The sequence below is a fragment of the Coregonus clupeaformis genome, chromosome 39 (genome assembly GCF_020615455.1).
Source record: "Coregonus clupeaformis isolate EN_2021a chromosome 39, ASM2061545v1, whole genome shotgun sequence".
In the NCBI taxonomy this organism is placed as follows: Eukaryota; Metazoa; Chordata; class Actinopteri; order Salmoniformes; family Salmonidae; genus Coregonus; species Coregonus clupeaformis.
Window position 1 is genome coordinate 18,077,878 of NC_059230.1, and position 27,625 is coordinate 18,105,502.

Sequence of the window (27,625 nt, forward strand, 5' to 3'; positions counted from 1 at the left end):
ATGGGTGTGAATAGTTTGGGGTTACATGGGTTGCAAGGTGGGGGTTTGTTACTACGCTGATCAATGACAATATCCATCCGGACCTTTGCCAACTAGGAAATGTATGTTACCGGACCTTCTCATAGTACATATTTCAGATGCCAGTCACTTTCGGTACAACACAGTGTGTAAATGTAGGGCCTAGGGTTTGGTTTGGAATTATGTAAATAACCTAAGACCCCCCACTGTCTTAACCATCTGGTGGGAATTCATCCTCACCTGCCCCCCAAACAGCACTTTAGGTTGTGCTTTTATGATTTGGACCAATTAAAACTAGTAGTCATATCTTGACCTGCCTAGCAACGATACTTTGTTACCAGTTAATTGGCCAGTTGCCTGTTAGTATTTTTGATACCTGCTAAACATAACCACTGCCTTCATTCTTCCCCCTGAAACCTTGACTTGACCCCCTGTTAATCATGGTCCTATTGAGGCATTGCTCTTTCTTTTTTCCTTATTTTTGTACTGCTGATCTAGAAACTATTTTTGTAAGTTGTTTTAGGAGCTGTTAAAAGATTCTTTATCTTCTCATAATGTTTTTTCATTGTTTTTTGTTTTATTTTATTATTGTACTAATTCCAGTTTTTTTAAATCCAATGTCTCCTATGCAGAGTGCTCATACTGTGCTTATGATATACTTGATTTAGCACATGTATATTGCTTTACTTTATTGTTCTCTGATGGAAACTATTTTTGCTGATGTCATTCTGTGCTGAGACATGATGCTCTATTTTGTTTAGGGGAAAAGGTAAACATTTCAGGGAACTTTTTAAAATCTAATAAAAGCAATTTCTTAAATAGTACTGTAATCCTCAGTCTTTTCTCAATACCAGCTGTCTTTTGTGTTATGATTATTTTTTTATTCAACGTCCCTGTGGATGGACAAGGTGACATGGGTGACCAGAAAGACCCATTTACCCTTTATATCTCGGAACCAGAACCAAATCTCGCTTGTCCTGGCCAGCTACTCTATTAGTTAAGTCTCTGTCACAAGACAATTTTCACACGATCATATGGACCCGAACTGTGCTGGGCCCAAATATTCCTTTTCACATTGCTTCCATCATGCTTCCAGCAACTAGGGTGGCTGTGTAACCAGGCCAGCGCAGTAGGGCTTGGCTTGATCACAAAGGCACATTTCAAGCATCATTAGTACTGATGTAAACTAGCTTTGCATTTGGATGTACTGTACCTGACCCTTGTCCATTCCATGTATCTACTGCTGTGTATACACATCAGCCAAGCATACATTGCATGTCTGGAGGAATAATGCAAAACTAAGTATCTGTCTTGCATCCATGAAACTAATACATCTTTGTACTTCCATTTTATTTGCTTGTGGGAGCTATTTTGATCCTATAGACATGTTCTTAAATGGGAGGGATATACACTCAGTGGCCACACCCGCCATCCCCCTTTTTCCAATCCTCAATTGTCCAGTGTTGATCGCGTGCCCACTGGAGCCATTTCTTGGTTTTAGCTGACAGTAGTGGAACCCGGTGTGGTCGTCTACTACAATAGCCGGTCCTTGACAAGGTCCAACAAGTTGTGCGTTCCGAGATGCTGTTCTGCACACCAGTGTTGAACTGCGCTGTTATTTGCCTGTTAGCTTGCACGATGCTTGACATTCTCCTTCGACCTCACATCAACGAGCTGTTTTCGCCCACAGGACTGCCGCTGTGTAAATGTTTTTTGTTTGTCGCACTATTCTCGCTAAACCCTAGACACTCGTGCGTGAAAAGCTTTATTTAGCAAGCCACGGCTATGTGACTCACTGTCTGTAGGAGCGTACGATTTTTGTGAACGGGGTGGTGTACCTTTATTCTGTCTAGTTTTCACCGGTATTCTGATATTTGATATATTTAATCAGTAGCACAAATCCTATCAGTTTGTTGGATACATTTTGTGGATTTCAACAGCTATTTGTCTGATTTAAATGTATTCAAGTGTGAATATCCAAATAGGTACCCAGAACGAAGAAATCTGAATCCCACCATTTGAAGAATGTTACCAATTGTTTTCTTGGTGACTATGGTCCCAGCTGCCTTGAGATCATTGACAAGATCCTCCCGTATAGTTCTGGGCTGATTCCTCACCGTTCTCATAATCATTGCAACTCCACGAGGTGAGATCTTGCATGGAGCCCCAGGCCGAGGGAGATTGACAGTTATTTTGTGTTTCTTCCATTTGCGAATAATCGCACCAACTGTTGTCACCTTCTCACCAAGCTGCTTGGCGATGGTCTTGTAGCCCATTCCAGCCTTGTGTAGGTCTACAATCTTATCCCTAACATCCTTGGAAAGCTCTTTGGTCTTGGCCATGGTGGAGAGTTTGGAATCTGATTGATTGATTGCTTCTGTGGACAGGTGTCTTTTATACAGGTAACAAACTGAGATTAGGAGCACTCCCTTTAACAGTGTGCTCCTAATCTCAGCTCCTTACCTGTATAAAAGACACCTGGGAGCCAGAAATCTTTCTGATTGAGATGGGGTCAAATACTTATTTCCCTAATTAAAATGCAAATCAATTTATAACATCTTTGACGTGCGTTTTTCTGGATTTTTTTGTTGTTATTCTGTCTCTTACTGTTCAAATAAACCTACCATTAAAATTATAGACTGATTATGTCTTTGTCAGTGGGCAAACGTACAACATCAGCAGGGGATCAAATACTTTTTTCCCTCACTGTTTTTTAATTTTTTAATTTTTTAATTTCACCTTTATTTAACCAGGTAAACCAGTTGAGAACAAGTTCTTATTTACAACTGCGACCTGGCCAAGATAAAGCAAAGCAGTGCGATAAAAACAACAACACAGAGTTACATATGGGGTAAAACAAAACAAAGTCAAAGATACAACAGAAATACATATATATACAGTGTGTGCAAATGTAGCAAGTTATGGAGGTAAGGCAATAAATAGGCTATAGTGCAAAATAATTACAATTAGTATTAACACTGGAATGATAGATGTGCAAGAGATGATGTGCAAATAGAGATACTGGGGTACAAATGAGCAAAATAAATAACAATATAGGGATGAGGTAGTTGGGCGGGCTAATTTCAGATGGGCTGTGTACAGGTGCAGTGATCGGTAAGGTGCTCTGACAACTGATGCTTAAAGTTAGTGAGGGAGATAAGTGTCTCCAGCTTCAGAGATTTTTGCAATTTGTTCCAGTCATTGGCAGCAGAGAACTGGATGGAATTGCGGCCAAAGGAGGTGTTGGCTTTGGGGATGACCAGTGAGATATACCTGCTGGAGCGCAGACTACGGGTGTGTGTTGCTATGGTGACCAATGAGCTAAGATAAGGCGGGGATTTGCCTAGCAGTGATTTATAGATGGCCTGGAGCCAGTGGGTTTGGCGACAAATATGTAGTGAGGACCAGCCAACAAGAGCGTACAGGTCACAGTGGTGGGTATTATATGGGGCTTTGGAGACAAAACGGATGGCACTGTGATAGACTACATCCAATTTGCTGAGTAGAGTGTTGGAGGCTATTTTGTAAATGACATCGCCGAAGTCAAGGATCGGTAGGATAGTCAGTTTTACGAGGGCATGTTTGGCAGCATGAGTGAAGGAGGCTTTGTTGCGAAATAGGAAACCGATTCTAGATTTAACTTTGGATTGGAGATTCTTAATGTGAGTCTGGAAGGAGAGTTTACAGTCTAACCAGACACCTAGATATTTGTAGTTGTCCACATACTCTAGGTCAGACCCGTCGAGAATAGTGATTCTAGTCGGGTGGGCGGGTGCAAGCAGCGTTCGGTTGAAGAGCATGCATTTAGTTTTACTAGTGTTTAAGAGCAGTTGGAGGCTACTGAAGGAGTGTTGTATGGCATTGAAGCTCGTTTGGAGGTTTGTTAACACAGTGTCCAATGAAGGGCCAGATGTATACAAAATGGTGTCGTCTGCGTAGAGGTGGATCTGAGAGTCACCAGCAGCAAGAGTGACGTCATTGATATACACAGAGAAAAGAGTCGGCCCAAGAATTGAACCCTGTGGCACCCCCATAGAGACTGCCATAGGTCCAGACAACAGGCCCTCCGATTTGACACATTGAACTCTATCTGAGAAGTAGTTGGTGAACCAGGCGAGGCAGTCATTTGAGAAACCAAGGCTATTTAGTCTGCCAATAAGACTGTACATTTAAACTCAGTTTTTCACAATTCCTGACATTTAATCCTAGTAAAAATTCCCTGTCTTAGGCCAGTTAGGATCACCACTTTATTTTAAGAATGTGAAATGTCAGAATAATAGTAGAGAGAATTATTTATTTCAGCTTTTATTTCTTTCATCACATTCCCAGTGGGTCAGAAGTTTACATACACTCAATTAGTATTTGGTGGCATTACCTTTAAATTGTTTAACTTGGGTCAAACGTTTCGGGTAGCCTTCCACAAGCTTCCCACAATAAATTGGGTGAATTTTGGCCCATTCCTCCTGACAGAGTTGGTGTAACTGAGTCAGGTTTGTAGGCCTCCTTGCTCGCATATGCTTTTTCAGTTCTGCCCACACATTTTCTATAGGATTGAGGTTAGGGCTTTGTGATGGCCACTCCAATAACTTGACTTTGTTGTCCTTAAGCCATTTTGCCACAACTTTGGAAGTATGCTTGGGGTCATTGTCAATTTGGAAGACCCATTTGCAATTTTTCTTCCTCATGATGCCATCTATTTTGCGAAGTGCACCAGTCCCTCCTGCAGCAAAGCACCCCCACAGCATGATGCTGCCACCCCCGTCCTTCACGGTTGGGATGGTGTTCTTCGGCTTGCAAGGCACCCCCTTTTTCCTCCAAACGTAACAATGGTCATTATGGCCAAACAGTTATATTTTTGTTTCATCAGACCAGATGACATTTCTCCAAAAAGTACGATCGTTGTCCCCATTTGCAGTTGCAAACCATAGTCTGGCTTTTTTAAGGTGGTTTTGGAGCAGTGGCTTCTTCCTTGCTGAGCGGCCTTTCATCCCCAGCACCCTGGCCGAGCTGGGAGCCCTGGTCAAGGGCATGGCTAAGGACCAGCACCGGCAGGAGCAGGCCCTCCACAACCTCCGCAAGGCCTGGGAGGACAAGGAGCGGCAGCTGGAGGAGGAGGTGGTGAGGTGGAGGGAGAGGAAGGATGAAGGAGGGTAAGTTGCTAGCTGGCAAAGGACCGTGGCAAATCTCTCTATGTGATTATTCTCTGTTTGTTCTCACGCCTCATTTCTCTCATTTTCTACCTCCCCTCTCTCCTTTTCTCTTCTCCCTCTCCTCCCCTCCTATCCCCCCACTTAGAGGCAGTGGGAGTGTGAGCGCCAGGCCCTAAGAGCGGGCCACAAGGCCAGGGTGTGGGCCTAGGAGGAGAAGCTACCCTGCGCGACGCGGTGGACAAGTACAAACGCCCCACCTCCTCTTTCAGGCCTCCCTCCACCACCTTCACTCAACCCCCACCTCAACTCCACCCACCTCAGTATCCGCTCCTTGGTCTCTGGGCCCTGCAACTGGCTGAGGTCCTATACAGTGTTTGGATCCTACGGCCGCTTCAAAGCTCTACTCTGGTTGAAAACTGGGGCTTATGTTGTTTGGTTTTTCCTGGTTTGTTGAGGAATAAGGATGTCTGCTTTGTGTGTGTGTCTGTTTCTATGTGTCTGCGTGTGTCTCGGTATTTCTGTTTCCTCTGACTTTGTGTGTTGTGTTGACTATGCCCTTTTGGGTTCCGACAACGGGGTGAGAGGACAGAGCTGTTTGACGGAAGAGAGGGAGAGGAGGACACAGCTGGGGACGATGGTGGAGGAGAGGAAGATGAAATGAAAGAGGAAGAGAGACTGGGTGACAGCTTGGCTAAAGAACAACATACTCAGGTAATTCAATCTAACTGAATATACACTGAGTATACCAAACATTAGGAACACCTTCCTAATGTTGAGTTGCACCACCTTTTGCCCTCAGAACAGCCTCAATTTGTCAGAGCATGGACTCTACAAGGTGTCGAAAGTGTTTCACAGGGATGCTGGCCCATGTTGACTGGATGTAATTTGGGTGGTGGACCATTCTTAAAACACACGGGAAACTGATGAACGTGAAAAACCCAGCAGCGTTGCAGTTCTTGACACAAACCGGTGCGCCTGGCACCTACTACCATACCTTGTTCAAAGGCACTTAAATCTTTTGTCTTGTCCATTCACCCTCAGAATGGCACACATACACAATCCATGTCTGAATTGTCTCAAGGCTTAAAAATCCTTCTTTAACCTGTCTCCTCCCCTTCATCTACACTGTTTGAAGTGGATTTGACAAGTGACATCAATAAGGGATCATAGCTTTCACCTTGATTCACCTCGTCAGTCTATGTCATGGAAAGAGCAGATGTTCTTAATGTTTTGTACACTCAGTGTATATGTCCTATATAATAAATGTTATTAGCCTTTATATCAGTCATATATTCATCCTTTAATGAGGCATTGAGTTGTAGTGAATCACATTGCTGATAGTCAACCTGTTGTGTGCCTGCTGCAGCACAAAACTGTCACTAGGTGTCACCCTATTTATTTACCTAGATTCACTTATCAAGGATGGCAAAAACTGTTCATTGCGGTAGGAGTCAATCCAGTTTTCCATTCAGGAATCGTAAAGTCCATATAGAAAACAATGGGTAATTTTCAATGCATGAAGAGAATTTCAGTTCACCTCCTGAATTGCCTGAATTGAAAACTGAATTGACCCCATCCTGATTGTTACATCAATTGAGCACTTTTTGACACCGCGTTTCCCTCTCTCGTTTTCCATCCAGGACCCTCCCCTCTTCCCCAGCAACCTGGACAACAAGGCCGTCACGGCAGAGCAGGTGCACTGGAAGTACCTGGGGGGCCAGCGGAGGAATATTTTTTTGTAATGTGGATATTAATGATGAATCCTGTACTGAGATAAATTGGATGATTTATGAGACTATTTGCTGGTCTTTGCAGGTAGACAGTTCTGCCAAAGATACCGACTGGGTTTTCAATTAGCTATTATGTTGGTCACGGTTCTTCTTGTCTAGGCACTTCTATTGGCTCTAGCCTTTCTCAGTGAGTATTCAGACAATTTATCCATGTACATTTTACATAGCCTACACTACAGCCTGTATATACACTTTTAATATGACTTCCCTATCTGTCATTTCCTTCACTTTTTGTCATGCATCAATAATTACAACTACAACAAAAACATTTAGTCCAGTTGCTACTACAGTGCCTAAATCAAAAAGCATTGTTTAGATGTTAAACTCTTATAATAACACAATTTCGTCTTGTAATTTGTGAGTATTTCTAATATTCCCTCATTAGTTCTAAAAGCTACGGCACTCGGAATAGAGCCAATGGAGCGACTGCATCAGTGCCAAGTGGACCTCCACAGCGCTTCACATTGTCACTCAAGGTGCTTATCACGATCACTGACCCATTTTATCTCCACGATGACTCTTCATGAGTAGGTCTTTTCAATCGTGAGATAACACTCATTCTATACTTTACAGGCCCACTCCACCCTAAACAAACAGATTCACAAGCACACAATCTATTTCAGATTAGTAATTAGGCTATTATGATCTATTGACTCTTAAAGTCAAAGTACATTGTCAACATAGGCGTAGTAGCCAACAGGTTTTGATGACTGCGACCTGTTGGTTCTTCTTTTTAAATAAAATAATATGCCACTTAGCAGACGCTTTTATCCAAAGCGACTTAGAGTCATGCGTGCATACATTTTTGTGTATGGGTGGTCCCGGGGATCGAACCCACTACCCTGGCGTTACAAGCGCCGTGCTCTACCAGCTGAGCTACAACCTATAACTCTTTCAATCCTAAACCAACATGCTTCTATGTGGCATCCTATGCTTTAGCTATCTTGTCCCTGCCCTGTCTGCCTCACATACCATCCTCTCCCCCTATCGTGTAGACTCCAGATGCAGGCTGTGTCCAGAGCGGTGTGGTGAGGGCGCAGCTACTTCTTCTCTGTGGGCCTGGAGGAGAACAGGAAGTGGAGGGAGAGCTCCGAGTTCTGTCAGCAGCGCAACGCTAGCCTGGCTGCCATAGAGGAGCGCACTGAGATGGTATGAAGAAGGAGAGGGAGGGATACAAAAAGAGAGCGTTTGTGTGAGAGAGCGAACAATGTAACATAGATTAAGGTAGATATCTTTGTGATAACTCAATCTGAGGAGAGGAGAGTGAGGAAGAATAAGATGAGCGAACAGGGTTGTTGACAGATAAATCTAGTTGGTACCAATAAGGGAGATGGTGACTAGTGATAGTGTTGGTACCTTGACCATAATGAGCCATGTCCCACAGGATTTTATCCAGGGGACTGATGAGGATGTTTCCACAGCTACCCTTTCTGTGGGTGGGGCTGACAGACACTCAGGAGGAGGGACAGTGGGGTTGGTTGGATGGTAGAGCCGTCCAGCATTAAGCCCCGTGAGTCGATTCCCTCATTTTGTTTTAAGCCAAATGTATTCATAATGTGTGAAATGTCCTGATCATTAATATTTGTCGGTCTCAAGGCCTCTGTTACTCTTTAGGCAGTTTCTTTCACAGTGTTTGACTATGAGGCCTATATGTTGGAGGGAGGTGGGGAAGCAGTCTGTCTGTGACTGTCTCATCTTTATGTGATAGGATTGAGGTTGAGTGGGACTCGGAGCACAGGGACTGTGCAGACCTTAGGGGGGACGGGAGTCTGTTTGCTGTGGACTGTGAGGCCTATGGACCCTGGGTGTGTGAGAGAGAGGCCTAAGGTACCAAATAACCCCAGTACCTGTCCACTTGTGTGAAACCCATTCAAGATCATCAATCACTTCTAAGGACTTCACAATGAATGAATAGAAACATGTTGTACTCACATCCCTTGTAGATATTGTAGGGTTGTATTACTGTATGCATACCAGTATTAGGTTTTTGACCTCTCCTGTATATGTTATCTCTTTCAATTATGTGTCATATCATGTTTAACGCTCTTCCTGTTCAGCATTTGTTTATTGGTTTCCATAGTGTTGTTTTCAATGTTTGTTATTTCACATGAGCCTCGAGGGGTGGGTGATCACACCATCATTGCCATGGGTGGGGTTATACAGTGAGCACATATACAACATCATAGAGCTGTTTCTGTGCAGTATTCTAAGCAACCACACTTACGCTATACGGAACTCTCACTTAGAGTTCACATATGCAAAGTAGTACACATAGAACATGTAATGTGACCTTCATATGCACCTAGACAATTATATAAAGTGTTATTTTTGTAAAATGCAGAACTGTCAAGAAATGTGTGGTTCTTTCACAATCAGAGTTGTAGCACGTTGAAGAGGCTGGCTCTTATTGAGGAAGAATAATTATTAATCATGAGGTTATGATGTCAATGTAACTCAATGAAATTATTTTCCCTCTTACAAGCAATTAAATGCTGCTAATTTGATCATTTTCAAGTAGATTTAAGTCAAAACTGTAACTCGGTCACTCAAGAACATTCACTGTCTACTTGGTAAGCAACTCCAGTGAAGATTTGACCTTGTGTTTTAGGTTATTGTCCTGCTAAAAGGTTAATTAATCTCCCAGTGTCTGGTGGAAAGCAGACTGAACCATGTTTTCCTCTAGGATTCTGCCTGTGCTTAGCTCCATTCCATTTCTTTTTTATCCTGAAAAACTTCACAGTCCTTAATGATTACTAGCATACCCATAACATGATGCAGCCACCACTATGCTTGAAGATATGGAGAGTGGTACTCAGTGATGTGCTGTATTGGATTTCCCCAAACATAACACTTTGTATTCAGGACAAAAAGTTAATTGCTTTGCCAATTTTCTTTTGCAGTATTGCTTTAGTGCCTTGTTGCAAACAGAATGCATGTTTTGAAATATTTTTATTCTGTACAGGCTTCCTTCTTTTTACTCTGTCAATTAAGTTACTATTATGGAGAAACTACAATGTTGTTGATCCATCCTCAGTTTTCGCCTATCACAGCAATTAAACTCTGTAACTATTTTAAAATAATCATTGGCCTCATGGTGCAATCCCTGAGCGGTTTCCTTCCTCTCCGGTAACTGAGATAGGAAGGACACCTGTATCTTTGTAGTGACTGGGTGTATTGATACACCGTCCAAAGTGTAATTAATAACTTCACCATGCTCAAAGGGATATTCAGTGTCTGCTTTTTTTACCCTTCTTTGCTAGCCATTGGAAAATCTCCCTGGTCTTTGTGGTTGAATCTGTTTAAAATGCACTGCTCGACTGAGGGACCTTAAAGATAATTGTATGTGTGGGGTACAGAGATGAGGTAGTCATTCAAAAATCATGTTAAACACTATTATTGCACACAGAGTGAGTCCATGCTACTTATTATGTGACTTGTTAAAGCAAAGTTTTACTCCTGAACTTATTTAGGCTTTACATAACAAAGGGGTTGAATACTTATTGACTCAAGACATTTCAGATTTTCATTTTTAATTAATTTGTAAAAATGTCAAAAAAACATAATTCCACTTTGACATTATGGGATATTGTGTGTAGGCCAGTGACAACAAATCTCTATTTAATCCATTTTACATTCAGGGTGTAACACAACAACATTTGGGAAAAGTCAAGGGGTGTGAATACTTTCTGAAGGCACTGTATACAGATTATGAAATTGCATAAATATATAAAGACATAAGATATAGATACTGTATATAGGTAAATAGATACACTGCAATATATAGATATACTGTAGGTAGATTTAAAATAACTAGTTTTCCTCAGTATACATTTCCCGTCTTCCATTTAACTAGCTGTTTCAGTATCATAATGCAATTCCTATACAGTATTTGGATACATTCTTTTTAAGCGTATTCAAACTTGGGGCTTTTCAAACATTTGTTTAAATCTAGGTTGTCCAATTCATTTTTATTTTTTTTAGGGTGTGAAGTTGCCTTCTTCCCATCCAGCTCTTAACATTTATAAGGGTCCAAGTGTCTAGACCAAGTGTCTAGGCCGACTGTTGTCGAAACAGGGAAAGCCCAAGCTCAACCCAAGTCTTTGCGGGTCAAAATGTCAACTGCTCAAACTCTTCTCCAATGGTTTTCTCTTATTCTTGGTACTTCATTGATAAATTCATCTTATTGATTAACCAGATATACCTGGTTTTCCAAGTCCAAATAAGCCAGTGATTGAAAGGCAAAGGAAAACCAGGTCTGCAGTCAGCTTATGTTGGAGAGAACCTCCGAACCAAAGACCCATGATGTCTTCAAAATTTAGAGACCGTGTGTGGCGAGATGACGGTGATGAGTGTGCGCCCGTCCAGCGGGGCAAACACTGGGTACAGCTTCTCTTTGAAGGTGCCCGTGAATGTATAGATGTGCGACTTGGTCTCTGCGTTGTAGAAGGAGATCTGTCCTTCCTCGTAGTCTAGATAGATCCCCAACCGGCGGGCCACCAGACCCAGGGGCAGGGGCGTCTCAGGCTTGGTACAGGCGTAGAACTGGTGCGTGCTGCGCCACAGGGTCCAGTAGCCCGTCTGGGGGCTAATAGGGAAGCGGCCGTGGCGTTTGGCACTCGCCGTGGTCAGGCCGACCCGCCAGTAGCCGTTGTTGGCTATGTCGACTTCCCAGTAGTGCCGTCCGGAGGCGTATCCCTCCCAGCCCAGCACACCAGGCCAGGTGTCGAAGCGCTGGGGACTGAAGGGCAGATTGGACTCGGAGATGCCCTCCTGGATCTTCCGGTGGTCATCTGAGAGCTGGAGCCACAGGTGGTTGGTCATGGGGTCAAAGGTCACATCGGCTACAGGGAGGAGGGGGAGAGAGTTGGTAACTTTCTGAAATGTGCTACACATGTTGTACTTTCTCCATTTTAAATAACATTCTGTCATCCATTTTCCACTCTTCTTAATTTCTATGCTAGTAGTACCAATATTTTGTTGTAGTTTAAAGTTTGGACAAAATGTATGAAAATGCTTTAAATGTATTCTTTTTTTCTGTGCTTCTTTTCTTTTCTTTTTTATTAACAGTTCAAATTAAAACATGTGTCCAAATAGAAGGATAGTTACCTGATGCACTGATCATCCAGTTCCACACTGAGTTAGGGATGTATGTTGGAGTGCCTGCCTTCCAGGTGCGCTGCTTTGCTGACAGCCACAGCTGAGGAATGCCACCCTGAAAATAGAAACACAGAGAGTTTATGAACATAGGTAAAGAATTGTCTTTAATAGTTTCATTTCCATCTTATTACTGTGAGCTGAAATGGTATAAATCTAATTATAAACTGTGTGGTTTGAGCACTGAATGCTGATTGGTTGACAGCCGTGGTATATCAGACCGTATACCACAGGTATGACAAAACATTTATTTGTACTGCTCTAATTACGTTGGTAACCAGTTTATAATAGCAATAAGGCACCTCGGAGGTTTGTGGTATATGGCCAATATACCACGGCTAAGGGCTGTATCCAGGCACTCCGCATTGCATCGTGCATAAAAACAGCCCTTAGCCGTGGTATATTGGCCATATACCACACCTCCTTGTGCCTTATTGCTTAAGTGACACAAACTAGGTCAGCACATTCAAGCACATACATGTTCTTCTCAACCAATACCCACAGGCAGATAACACCTATAAAATACAGGTTATGCTGATACATACAGTAAGTGTATGATGTAAATGACATGCTAGATTGGCAATGTTCTGTACATGATGTTTTATTGCACTATATCATATGACCTGGGGCCTTATCACAACGAGGTAAAGGTACAGCGGACGTGAAGTTTAGACAAGACAACGGTCAATCATTCACTGTACTCTAGGTGGGATGAGACAGGTAGGTTTGGGAGGACTGTCTTGTGATGTTCATTTGTAATGTTTTGTACTGCAATATTCCACCATTATTAGTAACTATTGAATTGAAATATAGGCATTGATATGGTGGTTTAACTACCGTAGAATTACATTTTTAAAAATACCTTTTTGCTGTAACTAAAGTTAATCCTTCTAATTTCTATACCATATGTGAACAAATACAGTGGGGGAAAAAAGTATTTAGTCAGCCACCAATTGTGCAAGTTCTCCCACTTAAAAAGATGAGAGGCCTGTAATTTTCATCATAGGTACACGTCAACTATGACAGACAAAATTAGAAAAGAAAATCCAGAAAAATCACATTGTAGGATTTTTAATGAATTTATTTGCAAATGATGGTGGAAAATAAGTATTTTGTCAATAACAAAAGTTTCTCAATACTTTGTTATATACCCTTTGTTGGCAATGACACAGGTCAAACGTTTTCTGTAAGTCTTCACAAGGTTTTCACACACTGTTGCTGGTATTTTGGCCCATTTCTCCATGCAGATCTCCTCTAGAGCAGTGATGTTTTGGGGCTGTCGCTGGGCAACACAGACTTTCAACTCCCTCCAAAGATTTTCTATGGGGTTGAGATCTGGAGACTGGCTAGGCCACTGCAGGACCTTGAAATGCTTCATACGAAGCCACTCCTTCGTTGCCCGGGCGGTGTGTTTGGGATCATTGTCATGCTGAAAGACCCAGCCACGTTTCATCTTCAATGCCCTTGCTGATGGAAGGAGGTTTTCACTCAAAATCTCACGATACATGGCCCCATTCATTCTTTCCTTTACACGGATCAGTCGTCCTGGTCCCTTTGCAGAAAAACAGCCCCAAAGCATGATGTTTCCACCCCCATGCTTCACAGTAGGTATGGTGTTCTTTGGATGCAACTCAGCATTCTTTGTCCTCCAAACACGACAAGTTGAGTTTTTACCAAAAAGTTATATTTTGGTTTCATCTGACCATATGACATTCTCCCAATCCTCTTCTGGATCATCCAAATGCACTCTAGCAAACTTCAGACGGGCCTGAACATGTACTGGCTTAAGCAGGGGGACACGTCTGGCACTGCAGGATTTGAGTCCCTGGCGGCGTAGTGTGTTACTGATGGTAGGCTTTGTTACTTTGGTCCCAGCTCTCTGCAGGTCATTCACTAGGTCCCCCCGTGTGGTTCTGGGATTTTTGCTCACCGTTCTTGTGATCATTTTGACCCCACGGGGTGAGATCTTGCGTGGAGCCCCAGATCGAGGGGAGATTATCAGTGGTCTTGTATGACTTCCATTTCCTAATAATTGCTCCCACAGTTGATTTCTTCAAACCAAGCTGCTTACCTATTGCAGATTCAGTCTTCCCAGCCTGGTGCAGGTCTACAATTTTGTTTCTGGTGTCCTTTGACAGCTCTTTGGTCTTGGCCATAGTGGAGTTTGGAGTGTGACTGTTTGAGGTTGTGGACAGGTGTCTTTTATACTGATAACAAGTTCAAACAGGTGCCATTAATACAGGTAACGAGTGAAGGACAGAGGAGCCTCTTAAAGAAGAAGTTACAGGTCTGTGAGAGCCAGAAATCTTGCTTGTTTGTAGGTGACCAAATACTTATTTTCCACCATAATTTGCAAATAAATTCATTAAAAATCCTACAATGTGATTTTCTGGATTTTTTTCTCTCTCAATTTGTCTGTCATAGTTGACGTGTACCTATGATGAAAATTACAGGCCTCTCTCATCTTTTTAAGTGGGAGAACTTGCACAATTGGTGGCTGACTAAATACTTTTTTTACCCACTGTAAGTAGTACCTTGAGCAAATATTGACATGGAAAAACTTGATTATGATTGATTGAGTCCTAGATTTACTGTGGACCAGGGGTATGTACAGTAGGTAATAAGTCATATGTGTCACGCTTCCACCATAAACCTTGTCATTATTTGTGCACCTCAAACACTATTTACAGCATTCTTTGTGTAGCAGTGTATCACTGGTTATGCAAGCTGCTTTCATAACACCATAGGTAGATACAGTTGAAGTCGGAAGTTTATGTACACCTTAGCCAAGTACATTTAAACTCCGTTTTTTACAATTCCTGACATTTAATCCTAGTAAACATTCCCTGTCTTAGGTCAGTTAGGATCACCACTTTATTTTAAGAATGTGAAATGTCAGAATAATTGTAGAGAGAATGATTTATTTCAGCTTTTATTTCTTTCATCACATTCCCAGTGGGTCAGAAGTTTACATACACTCAATTAGTATTTGGTAGCATTGCCTTTCAATTGTTTAACTTGGGTCAAATGTTTCAGGTAGCCTTCCACAAGCTTCCCACAATAAGTTGGGTGAATTTTGTTCCATTCCTCCTGACAGAGCTGGTGAAACTGAGTCAGGTTTGTAGGACTCCTTGCTCGCATACGCTTTTTCAGTTCTGCCCACAAATGTTCTATAGGATTGAGGTCAGGGCTTTGTGATGGCCACTCCAATACCTTGACTTTGTTGTCCTTAAGCCATTTTGCCACAACTTTGGAAGTATGCTTGGGGTCATTGTCCATTTGGAAGACCCATTTGCAACCAAGCTTTAACTTCCTGACTGATTTCTTGAGATGTTGCTTCAATATATCCACATAATTTTCCTTCCTCATGATGCCATCTATTTTGTGAAGTGCACCAGTCCCTCCTGCAGCAAAGCACCCCCACAGCATGATGCTGCCACCCCCGTGCTTCACAGTTGGGATGGTGTTCTTCGGCTTGCAAGCAACCCCCTTTTTCCTCCAAACATAACGATGGTCATTATGGCCAGACAGTTCTATTTTTGTTTCATCAGACCAGAGGACATTGCTCCAAAAAGTAAGATCTTTGTCCCCATGTGCAGTTGCAAACCGTAGTCTGGCTTTTTAATGGCGGTTTTGGAACAGTGGCTTCTTCCTTGCTGAGCATCCTTTCAGGTTATGTCGATATAGGACTCGTTTTACTGTGGCTATAGATACTTTTTTCCTACAGTATCTTCACAAGGTCCTTTGCTGTTGTTCTGGGATTGATTTGCACTTTTCGCACCAAAGTACGTTCATCTCTAGGAGACAGAACGCATCTCCTTCCTGAGCGGTATGACGGCTGCGTGGTCCCATGGTGTTTATACTTGAGTACTATTGTTTGTACATATGAACGTGGTACCTTAAGGCGTTTGGAAATTGCTCCCAAGGATGAACCAGATTTGTGGAGGTCTACAATTGTGTTTTCTGAAGTCTTGGCTGATTTCTTTTGATTTTCCCATGATGTCAAGCAAAGAGGCACTGAGTTTGAAGGTAGGCCTTGAAATACATCCACAGTTACACCTACAATTGACTCAAATTATGTCAATGAGCCTATCAGAAGCTTTTAAAGCCATGACATCATTTTCTGGAATTTTCCAAGCTGTTTAAAGGCACAGTCAACTTAGTGTATGTAAACTTCTGACCCACTGGAATAGTGATACAGTGAATTATAAGTGAAATAATCTGTCTGTAAACAATTGTTGGAAAAATGACTTGTGTCATGCACAAAGTAGATGTCCTAACCGACTTGCCAAAACTATAGTTTGTTAACAAGACATTTGTGGAGTGGTTGAAAAAATTAGTTTTAATGACTCCAACCTAAGTGTATGTAAACTTCCGACTTCAACTGTATATACAGTGCCTTCAGAAAGTATTCACACCCCTTTACTTTTTCCACATTTTGTTGTGTTACAGCCTGCATTTAAAATGGATTAGATTTTTTTTTCACTGGCCTACACAAAATACCCGATAATGTAAAAAATGAATTTTACAAATTAATTAAAAGTGAAAAGCTGAAATGTCTTGAGTCAATAAGTATTCAACCCCTTTGGTATGGCAAGCCTAAATAAGTTCAGGAGTACACATTTGCTTAATAAGTCACATAATACATTCCATGGACTGTGTGTGCAATAATAGTTTTTAACATGAGTTTATATTGACTACCTCATCTCTGTACCCCGCACAATTATCTGTAAGGTCCCTCAGTCGAGCAGGGAATTTCAAACACAGATTCAACCACAAAAACCAGGGAGATTTTCCACTGCCTCGCAAAGAAGGGCACCTATTGGTAGATGGGTAAAAAAAAAAGCAGACATTGAATCCCCCCTTGAGCATGGTGAAGTTATTAATTACACTTTGGATGGTGTATCAATACACCTAGTCACTACAAAGATACAGGCGTCCTTCCTAACTTAGTTGCCGGAGAGGAAGGAAACCACTCAGGGATTTCCCCATGAGGCCAATGGTGACTTTAAAACAATTACAGAGTTGAATGGCTGTGATAGGAGAAAACTGAGGATGGATCAACAATATTGTAGTTACGCCACAATACTAACCTAATTGGTAGAGGGAAAAGAAGGAAGCCTGTACAGAATACAAATATTCCAAAACATGCATCTTGTTTGCAATAAGGCAAACTTCAGAAAATGTGGCAAAGATATTAACTTTATGTCCTGAATACAAAGCGTTATGTTTGGGGCAAATCCAACAAAACACATCACTGAGTACCACTCTTCATATTTTCAAGCATGGTGGTGGCTGCATCATGTTATGGGTATGCTTGTCATCGGCAAGGAATAGGGAGTTTTTTAGGATAAAAAATAAAAATAACGCTAAGCACAAGCAAAATCCTAAAGGAAAACCTGGTTCAATCTGCTTTCCAACAGACACTGGGAGACAAATTCACCTTTCAGCACAACAATAACTTAAAACACAAGGACAACTTTACTTACACTACCGTTCAAAAGTTTGGGGTCAATTAGAAATGTCCTTGTTTTCGAAAAAAATCACATTTTTTGTCTATTAAAATAACATCAAATTGATCAGAAATACAGTTTAGACATTGTTAATGTTGTAAATGGCTATTGTAGCTGGAAACGGCTGATTATTTATGGATTATCTACATAGGCCTACAGTAACCATCACCCCTGTTTTCCAATGGCACATTGTGTTTGCTAATCCAAGTTTATCATTTTAAATGGCTAATTGATCATTAGAAAACCCTTTGGAAATTATTTTAGCACAGCTGAAAACTGTTGTGCTGATTAAAGAAGCAATAAAACTGGCCTTCTTGAGACTAGTTGAGTATCTGGAGCAGCAGCAATTGTGGGTTCGATTACAGGCTCAAAATGGCCAGAAACAAAGAACTTTCTTCTGAAACTCGTCAGTCTATTCTTGTTCTGAGAAATTAAGGCTATTCCATGCGAGAAATTGCCAAGAAACTGAAGATCTCGTACAACGCTGTGTACTACTCCCTTCACAGAACAGCGCAAACTGGCTCTAACCAGAATAGAAAGAGGAGTGGGAGGCCCCGGTTTTATTGCTTCTTTAATCAGCACAACAGTTTTCAGCTGTGCTAACATAATTGCAAAAGGGTTTTCTAATGATCAATTAGCCTTTTAAAATGATAAACTTGGATTAGCAAATACAATGTGCCATTGGAACACAGGACTGATGGTTGCTGATAACGGGCCTCTGTACGCCTATGTAGATATTCCATTAAAAATCAGCCGTTTCCAGCTACAATAGCCATTTACAACATTAACAATGTCTACACTGTATTTCTGATCAATTTGATGTTATTTTAATGGACAAAAAAATTGCTTTTCTTTCGAATACAAGGACATTTCTAAGTGACCCCAAACTTTTGAACGGTAGTGTATATTTTTCCTCAATTTCCGTAATGCCAATGAAATTTGAGCAGAGGCGGAAGGAAGACACTTCTAACCAATAAAAATGCTGAATCATTCCTGGTTGTAGCCAGTAAAGTGGGCCTGTGCTATATCTCCCCCAGGTTCATCCACAGGGACCTGGCTGCCCGGAACGTTCTGCTGGCCTCCAGGGAGATGGTGAAGATTGGGGACTTTGGTCTGATGAGGGGCCTGAGCCAGGAGACGGACCACTACGTGATGACGGCCCACAGACGCATCCCCTTCGCCTGGTGAGCTGAGGGGAACATCAGGGAGATTTTGGGAGGATATATAATTGATGTGTCATTGATTGTTTAGCAGTGTGACTGAATGGAAGCCGGTGTGGAGAGGGGTGATATCACTACTGTAGGATTTTCTTTGGTGAATGATTGGCAGTTTGTAGTAATTCCACCTCTCTCTCGCTCTCTCGGTCTCTGTTTTTTTTCCATATCTCTCCTCCCACGCTCCCTCCAGGTGTGCCCCAGAGAGTCTGCGGGTGGGCTCTTTCACCCACTCCTCTGATGTGTGGATGTTTGGGGTCATTCTCTGGGAGATGTTCACCTACTGCGAGGAGCCTTGGCTGGGGCTAACACAAGGACAACTTTACTTACACTACCGTTCAAAAGTTTGGGGTCAATTAGAAATGTCCTTGTTTTCGAAAAAAATCACATTTTTTGTCTATTAAAATAACATCAAATTGATCAGAAATACAGTTTAGACATTGTTAATGTTGTAAATGGCTATTGTAGCTGGAAACGGCTGATTATTTATGGATTATCTACATAGGCCTACAGCAACCATCAGTCCTGTGTTCCAATGGCACATTGTGTTTGCTAATCCAAGTTTATCATTTTAAATGGCTAATTGATCATTAGAAAACCCTTTGGAAATTATTTTAGCACAGCTGAAAACTGTTGTGCTGATTAAAGAAGCAATAAAACTGGCCTTCTTGAGACTAGTTGAGTATCTGGAGCAGCAGCAATTGTGGGTTCGATTACAGGCTCAAAATGGCCAGAAACAAAGAACTTTCTTCTGAAACTCGTCAGTCTATTCTTGTTCTGAGAAATTAAGGCTATTCCATGCGAGAAATTGCCAAGAAACTGAAGATCTCGTACAACGCTGTGTACTACTCCCTTCACAGAACAGCGCAAACTGGCTCTAACCAGAATAGAAAGAGGAGTGGGAGGCCCCGGTGCACAACTGAGCAAGAGGACAAATACATTAGAGTGTCTAGTTTGAGAAACAGATGCCTCACAGGTCCTCAACTGGCAGCTTCATTAAGTAGTACCCGCAAAACACCAGTCTCAACGTCAACAGTGAAGAGGCAACTCCGGGATGCTGACCTTCTTGGCAGAGTTGCAAAGAAAAAGCCATATCTCAGACTGGCCAATTAAAAGAAAAGATTAAGATGGACAAAAGAACACAGCCACTGGACTTTTTCTTTGCAACTCTGCCTAGGTCAGCATCCCGGAGTCGCCTCTTCACTGTTGACATTGAGACTGGTGTTTTGCGTGTACTAGTCTCAAGAAGGCCAGTTTGATTGCTTCTTTAATCAGCACAACAGTTTTCAGCTGTGCTAACATAATTGCAAAAGGGTTTTCTAATGATCAATTAGCCTTTTAAAATGATAAACTTGGATTAGCAAACACAACGTGCCATTGGAACACAAGAATGATGGTTGCTGATAATGAGCCTCTGTACGCCTATGTAGATATTCCATAAAAAAATCAGCCATTTCCAGCTACAATAGCCATTTACAACATTAACAATGTCTACACTGTATTTCTGATCAATTTGATGTTATTTTAAATGGACAGCAAAATTGCTTTTCTTTCGAAAACAAGGACATTTCTAAGTGACCCCAAACGTTTGAACGGTAGTGTATATCGGCTTAAAAATCTATGGCAAGACTTGAAAATGGCTGTCTAGAAATTATCAACAACCAATTTGAATTAAAACAATTATAATGTGCAAATATTGTACAATCCGGGTGTGCAAAGCTATTAGAGATGTACCCAGAAAGACTCAGCTGTAATCGCTGCCAACGGTTCTTCTAACATGTATTGACTCAGGGGGTTGAATACTTATGTAATCAAAATATATTAGTGTTTTTTTTCTTCATAATTATTTATTTGACGTTAGAGTATTTTGTGTAGATCATTGACAAAAAAATGACAATTAAATCCATTTTAATCCCACTTTTGTAACACAACAAAATGTGGAAAAAGTCAAGGGGTGTGAATACTTTCTGAAGGCACTGTATGCCTATTTGAGCATGTAGCCTATATAATTGTATAGCTGATTCTCAATCTACGTTTAAGAGGGAACATTGCTAATTACAATGGATTCAGGCAAGTGTACGACTTCAGAAAAGAAGAAGTTGTACATAACATTCTGAGTTATGTTTTATGAGAGGAGCCCTATTAAACTAGTTCTCTAACTTAGTGTTGACCACTTTTTTCCTCCATTTTTGGGGAGGTGTGTGTGTTTTTGTGTTTGCTTGTGTGTGTGTGTCGTCTCACCTTGCAGTCCTCCTTGAGCAGTGACCAAGTAATGAACTCCAGTAAGGGCAGGAGGTTGATCAGTCTCTTCTTCCTCAGACCCAGCAGACGCAGAACATTGCCTAGCTCATTGCTCTGCACCCCACAACTCTATGTAGACAGACAGCCAGACAGACGTTAATACAAAGTCATCTCTATGAGTCTCCTATCACACTTTTTCGACCTTTTAGCCCCTATGCTAAATGGTCTCTATTTGGTAGCAAATCTGCAGATAGCAGTTAACCAAGGCTGTTTGAATGCTAGGTTATACAAATTTCTAACAGTTTGGAACACAGTATTTCCCCCATTTCCATCCTCGGTAGTGTCCCTTTGTGTCTCATATACATTTGTATCCTTGACCTTGACCCCTCACCCCTGACCTATCACCTCTGAGGCACTCTGCAGCTCCTTGGCCCATTCCATGATCCTCTGCTGCATTTCCTCATTGGGGTCCTCTCCATCCTTGTTTTCATCTTCCTCCTCCTCACATCTGTCCTGCACCCAGGGGCTAGACTTCGCCAGCTGAGGAGGCACAGAGGAATATAGTTGAATGTTTTCAGTCAAATTCAATGTAATATATTAATGAATAATTATGAATCAATTGACTTAAAATGCCTAGATATGATACTTCAAGCGAACGTTTGATAGAATACACAAAAAAAAGTAAGTATTCGTTTTTTCTCACCTTGTCGACGCTGTTGAGCTCATTGGCCCACAGCAGAATGAGTTTCCTGCTCTCTTCCAGACTGCGTTCTGTTTTGGGGTCTTTCAGTTCCACAGGGGTCTCTCCTTTACTGGTGCCCTTCCCCGCATCACTGCCACTCTGCAACAAGACAACACAGCAACCAGGTCAATATAATACTGTACGTTCTCAATAGTGTGTATAGCCATCTCATCTCAATCATCTTAATGTCAAAGCAATTTTGTAGAAATCCTGTGGTCTCCATTGACAAAGTACAGCTTGGGATTTTGTGTGTAATATAACTTGATTCACACCAAAAAAACAGCAAAAAGGCGAAAACAACTAGGCATCGGTTGCAAAACTAGATCAAATAAATTCAAAATGGGATCAAATACATTCAAAATGGGATGATTGAGTGTTTTTCGTTTACGTAACCCTGTTCCTGCCTGGGAGGCCAGAGGCGAGGTCAGCACTCCCCACCAGAGGCCAGGTCAGCACTCCCCACCAGAGGCGAGGTCAGCACTCCCCACCAGAGGCCAGGTCAGCACTCTCCACCCCACCCTACCGCCAACTCCACCTGGCCCCCCTTGTATTACAATTTTTTAGGAAAACATATATTTTTTGGAGAAAACAATTAACTTTCTGCATTTCAACATTGCAGTTTTATAATGCTATTCTACACATTTTGTCATGAGGCGAAGAGAAAAATGTTGCTGTTTTAAAATGAATTTCCTGCAATTCTACACTTTTTGCCATGGGTCAGAGAGAAAAAGGTACCGTTTTATAGCTCATCTCATGCTTTTGTTCACATTTTGCCATGAGGCTGAGAGAAAAGTTAGACAGATTTTGATCTGGGAGGCCCGCGCCCCCCCCCCCCCACACACACACACAAAATAATACTATCACTAATACTATCATACTAACATTGGAAATACATTTGCACCCCTGAACTTTCTCAGTTACTGCTTTTGTTCCCTTCTCCCTTGTTCTTTCTATAGATGTATGTCTTCCCCCCCCTCTCCTCTCTCTCTCTCCCTCTCAGGGTCCTACTGTACCTTGCAGACTTGGGCCACCTGCTCCTTCCAGTGGTTGATGAAGCGGACACACTCCTGCAGACTGCGCAGGTTCTTCATGCCATTCTGACGAGGGTGTTGCTACAAGAGACATACACACACAGACAGCATGAACAGGTAGGCAGGAGTACAAATGTAGAAAAAGAGTACAAAGGAACAGATACAGGTAGAAGAGTAGACAATTTAACTGAAAGAGTTTTGGATGGACTGGATGCTGATGTGATGCTGTGAGTGGATTGAGGTGTGTGTGCAAGTGTGTAGCCTACCGATGAGCGTTGTGTGGAGGGGGCGCTGCTCTTGCAGGGGCTGGTAGGGGCTGAGCTGTGGGCCTGGAGTTCCTCATCAGGAAGGTTCCAGCGCACCGCCCCGATGGATTGACTCTGGGTAGAGCGCTCCAACTTCAGCTGGGAGTTATGCTCTGGAGGTGAAATAGTGATAAAATGAGATTAGAGTGGATGAGGGGTGGGGGGCACAGATACATTTGAGTCACATTTAACTAAGCGTATACATTTAACTTTACGTGAGATTTAATTAAATCAAATGAGTTATTGCTTAAAGGCCCAGTGCAGTCAAAAATGAGATTGTCCTGTGTTTTATATATATTTTCACACAAGGAGGTTGGAATAATACTGTGAAATTGGGAAAATTATGATAATGCCCTTTTAGTGTAAGAGCTGTTTGAAAAGACCGCCTGAAAATTCAGGCTGTTGTGGTGGGATGGACATCACCAGGCCGTAAATTAGTTAATAGACCAATAAGAAAGAGAGCTAGTTTTAACGGCTAGTTTCAGTTTTCCCCTCCCCACTCAGACCACTTCCAGATAGTCCTAGCAAAATTATTGCTTGAGAAATTGCTCTTTGTTAACCCACTGGACACAGAAGTCAATTCAATGTCTATTCCATGCTGGTTCAACATAATTTCGTTGAAATGACGTGGGGAAAACGTTGATTCAACCAGTGTGTGCCCAGTTGGAAGAAGCTGTTTATTTTTTGGACCATTTTAATGGAAAACAAATCACAGTAATTGTTACCAGAAATGATTTGATATTGAGATAAAAACGGCTGCATTGGACCTTCAAAAGTTAAACAATAAAGATGTATTGTGCATTGTTACTTATTATGAAGCGGCCAAGTCCTATGAACGGATATTAAAAATGTTTCAATGGTAGTACACCGGCAGTACAATACAGTAGATAGATGGTAGTAGATAACAGTAGTGTTCTAAAATTGATTGATCAATGTTTGTATATTTGATGATTTGATGAAACTATTGGACGATTGTGATCTGATTAGATAAAGATTTAATACCAGTTTGGAATCAATTAATTATCCATATTAGAACAATAGATAATTATCCATGTAGTCACATTTAATATAATGTCATGCAATTCAAAATAAAGTAGTTCTAAACAAAGGTTACATGATTATTAGTCAACGAAAAAGGTCACAATATTATATTAGTGATATATAATTTATGTAATGTATATACAATACTGCAGGGATCATCAACTACACTGAACAAAATATAAATGCAAAATGTAAAGTGTTGGTCCCATGTTTCATGAGCTGAAATAAAAGATCCCAGAACATTTCCATATGCACAAAAACACATTTCTCTCAAATTGTATGGACAAATGTGTTTATATCCCTGTTAGTGAGCATTTCTCATTTGCCAAGATAATCCATCCCCCTGACAGGTGTGGCATATCAAGAAGCTGATTAAACAGCATGATCATTACACAGGTGCACTCTAAAATGTGCAGTTTTGATACACAACACAGTGCCACAGATGTCTCAAGTTTTGAGGGAGCGCGTAATTGGCATGCTGACTGCAGGAATGTCCACTAGAGCTGTTGCCAGAGAATGTAATGTTTATTTCTCTACCATAAGCCACCTCCAATGTCGTTTTAGAGAATTTGACAGTATGTCCAACCGGCCTCACAACCGTGAGCGGTTTGCTGATGTCAACTTTGTGAACAGAGTGCCCCATGGTGGCGATGGGGTTATGTAGGGCAGGCATAAGCTACTGAGAACTAACACAATTGCATTTTACCGATGGCAATTGATGCACAGAGATACCGTGATGAGATCGTGAGGCCCATTGTCGTGCCATTCATCCACCACCATCACCTCATGTTTCAGCATGATAATCCACAGCCCCATGTCGCAAGGATCTGTACACAATTCCTGGAAGCTGAAAATGTCCCAGTTCTTCCATGGCCTGCATACTCACCGGACATGTCGCCCATTGAGCATGTTTGGGATGTTCTGAATCGACGTGTACGACAGCATGTTCCAGTTCCCACCAATATCCAGCAACTTCGCCCACAGCCATTGCAGAGAAGTGGGATAACATTCCACAGGCCACAATCAACAGCCTGATCAACTCTATGTGAAGATGTGTCGCGGTACATGAGGCAAATGGTGGTCACACCGGATACTGACTGGTTTTCTGATCCACGCCCCTACCTTTATTTTAAGGTATATGTGACCAACAGATGCATATCTGTATTCCCAGTTATGTGAAATCCATAGATTATGGTTTAATTTATTTATTTAAATTGACCGATTTCCTTATATGAACTGTAACTCAGTAAAATCTTTGAAACTGTTGCGTGTTGCATTTATATTTTTGTTGAGCGGAAGGTCAGGGGGCCAGAACATAATTACAAATCATTTGTAGATTGCAAATTAACCGCAAGAAGCCCAAACAGATAGAATATTTCACTAAAACATAATAATTTCAAACCTTGCTTACATTTGTATACGATCACATATATACAGTGCCTTCGGAAAGTATTCAGTCCCATTGACTTTTTCCACATTTTGTTACGTTACAACCTTAATCTAAAATGGATTACATAAATAAAAATATCCTCAGCAATCTGCACACAATACTGCATAATGACAACATTTCTGGAGAGACCTGAAAATAGCTGTGCATTAACGCTCCTCATCCAACCTGACAGAGCTTGAGAGGATCTGCAGAGAAGAATGGGAGAAACTCCCCAAATACAGGTGTGCCAAGCTTGTAGCGTCATACCAAAGAAGACTTGAGGCTGTAATCGCTGCAAAAGGTGCTTCAACAAAGTACTGAGTAAAGGGTCTGAATACTTATGTCAATGTGATATCAGTTTTTTTTTAAATTATAAATTAGCAAAAAAAAATTATAACCTGTTTTTGCTTTGTCATTATGGGGTATTGTGTGTAGATTGATTAGGGGAAAAAACTATTTAATCAATTTTAGAATAAGGCTGTAACCTAACAAAATGTGGAAAAAGTCAAGGGTTCTGAATACTTTCCGAAGGCACTGTATATCTGTATAAGATAATAATGTATAACATATCTAATATTATGATATGTACATATAATATTGTCAGTAGGGAAAAATACTTACTAGACACCTTCAGAAGGCACTGTATATCTGTATATGATAATAATGTATAACATATCTAATATTATGATATGTACATATAATATTGTCAGTAGGGGAAAATACTTACTAGACACCTTCAGAATGCTCTTCATCTCGAAATGTTCCATCCTTAGTCCTGTATGGATATAGGTAGACTCCTTACAAAATATTCCATATGACAATTGAGGCCATGAGGCCATTGAGGATTTTACTCTGCATCCACATGTTGAATTTTACAAAATTGCATAACCTAATTAAAAACTGAAAGTCCACTAGCAAGCTTTGAATATACAGTACATTGGTATGAAATATCTACACAAAATCTAAATGCAGATCTAAAACCAATGCCAGATGCCATTGTTGAAGCTATGAAAAGTACTTCAATAGATAGGGAAAAATTATCCTACATATAATCTACATCATAATGAAAACTATAGCAATTGATTTATCAATACATTAGATGAATTTCAGATAAAAATAAAAACAAAATTCTACCCTGTGTGTAGGTTGGGCTGGTGCACAGTCTTGGTGGTGGTGGTAAGACTGGACAGCAAACCCTGCTCATCTACCGGTTTTGTCACATGCTCAGGTGGTTTGATCTTTGGACCTTTTATGGTCCTTGGCAAAGCGAGAAGGAGGCGGATCTTTCTGCAAGTATAATCAGTCTACCTTCCCAGAAATCCATTTTGGCTTTACCATAAGGAGAGTGCGTGAGACTCTAGTCTAGTGATAAGGAGTCACGAAGGTCACACATTGATTACAAAAAGTGACAGAGAATTACCATATTTGGCTGCGTTTACACAGGCAGCCCAATTCTGATCTTTTTTCCACTAATTGGTCTTTTGACCAATCAGATCAGCTCTGAAAATGGGTGAAAGTAGATGTAATGTCTTACCATATGGGACACCCAAGCTTGAGCACATATTTTTTTTTTATAGCCAAGGTGTCCAGTGGAGGCTGCTGAGGGGAGGACGGCTCATAATAATGGCTGGAACAGAGCAAATGGAATGGCATCAAACACATGGAAACCATGTGTTTGATACCATTCCACTGACTCCGCTCCATCCTTTACCACGAGCCCACCCTCCCCAATTAAGGTGCCACCAACCTCCTGTGGTGTAATCATAGAATTATGTAGGCCTAAACAATCCCTATTAATTTCATATATGATCTCTGTGGGTGTAGTAGCCTAAGCCTAGTAAAGATTTGTCATATCACTTTAATCATGCAATACCTTTTAATGTGGCATAAACCCAACCAGTCATGATGTTTTCATCTGATTGTCAAACAATAATTTTAAAAAGCTGCTCCTGTAGGCTACCCGCGCACATTCATCCTCTCACAAAATAATTCCAGCA

The 27,625-nt window shown here is 41.3% G+C and overlaps 1 protein-coding gene across 1 annotated transcript; it reads right to left on the reverse strand.

Moving 5' to 3' along the window:
- Positions 1-10,587: 10,587 nt before the first annotated feature.
- LOC121554541 (nuclear factor 7, brain) lies at positions 10,588-26,843 on the reverse strand. Its single transcript, XM_041868151.2, has 9 exons — positions 26,763-26,843; positions 26,356-26,403; positions 23,120-23,271; positions 22,836-22,934; positions 21,784-21,921; positions 21,486-21,620; positions 21,081-21,209; positions 12,065-12,170; positions 10,588-11,799 (listed from the first exon to the last, which is right to left on the reverse strand). The coding sequence occupies exons 1-9, from the start codon at positions 26,830-26,832 to the stop codon at positions 11,267-11,269; spliced, it is 1,410 nt and encodes a 469-aa protein (XP_041724085.2). The 5' UTR covers positions 26,833-26,843; the 3' UTR covers positions 10,588-11,266.
- Between the last annotated feature and the right edge of the window lie 782 nt (positions 26,844-27,625).

Bases quoted from the DNA above. Each gene is read 5' to 3' on its own strand.
- LOC121554541 (XM_041868151.2), bottom strand. From the start codon at position 26,832: ATGAGCAGGGTTTGCTGTCCAGTCTTACCACCACCACCAAGACTGTGC. The intron at 22,935-23,119 runs GTAGGCTACACA...TGTCTCTTGTAG, and splicing joins CCTCCACACAACGCTCATCG to CAACACCCTCGTCAGAATGG. The intron at 11,800-12,064 runs GTAACTATCCTT...TCCTCCCTGTAG, and splicing joins CTGGATGATCAGTGCATCAG to CCGATGTGACCTTTGACCCC.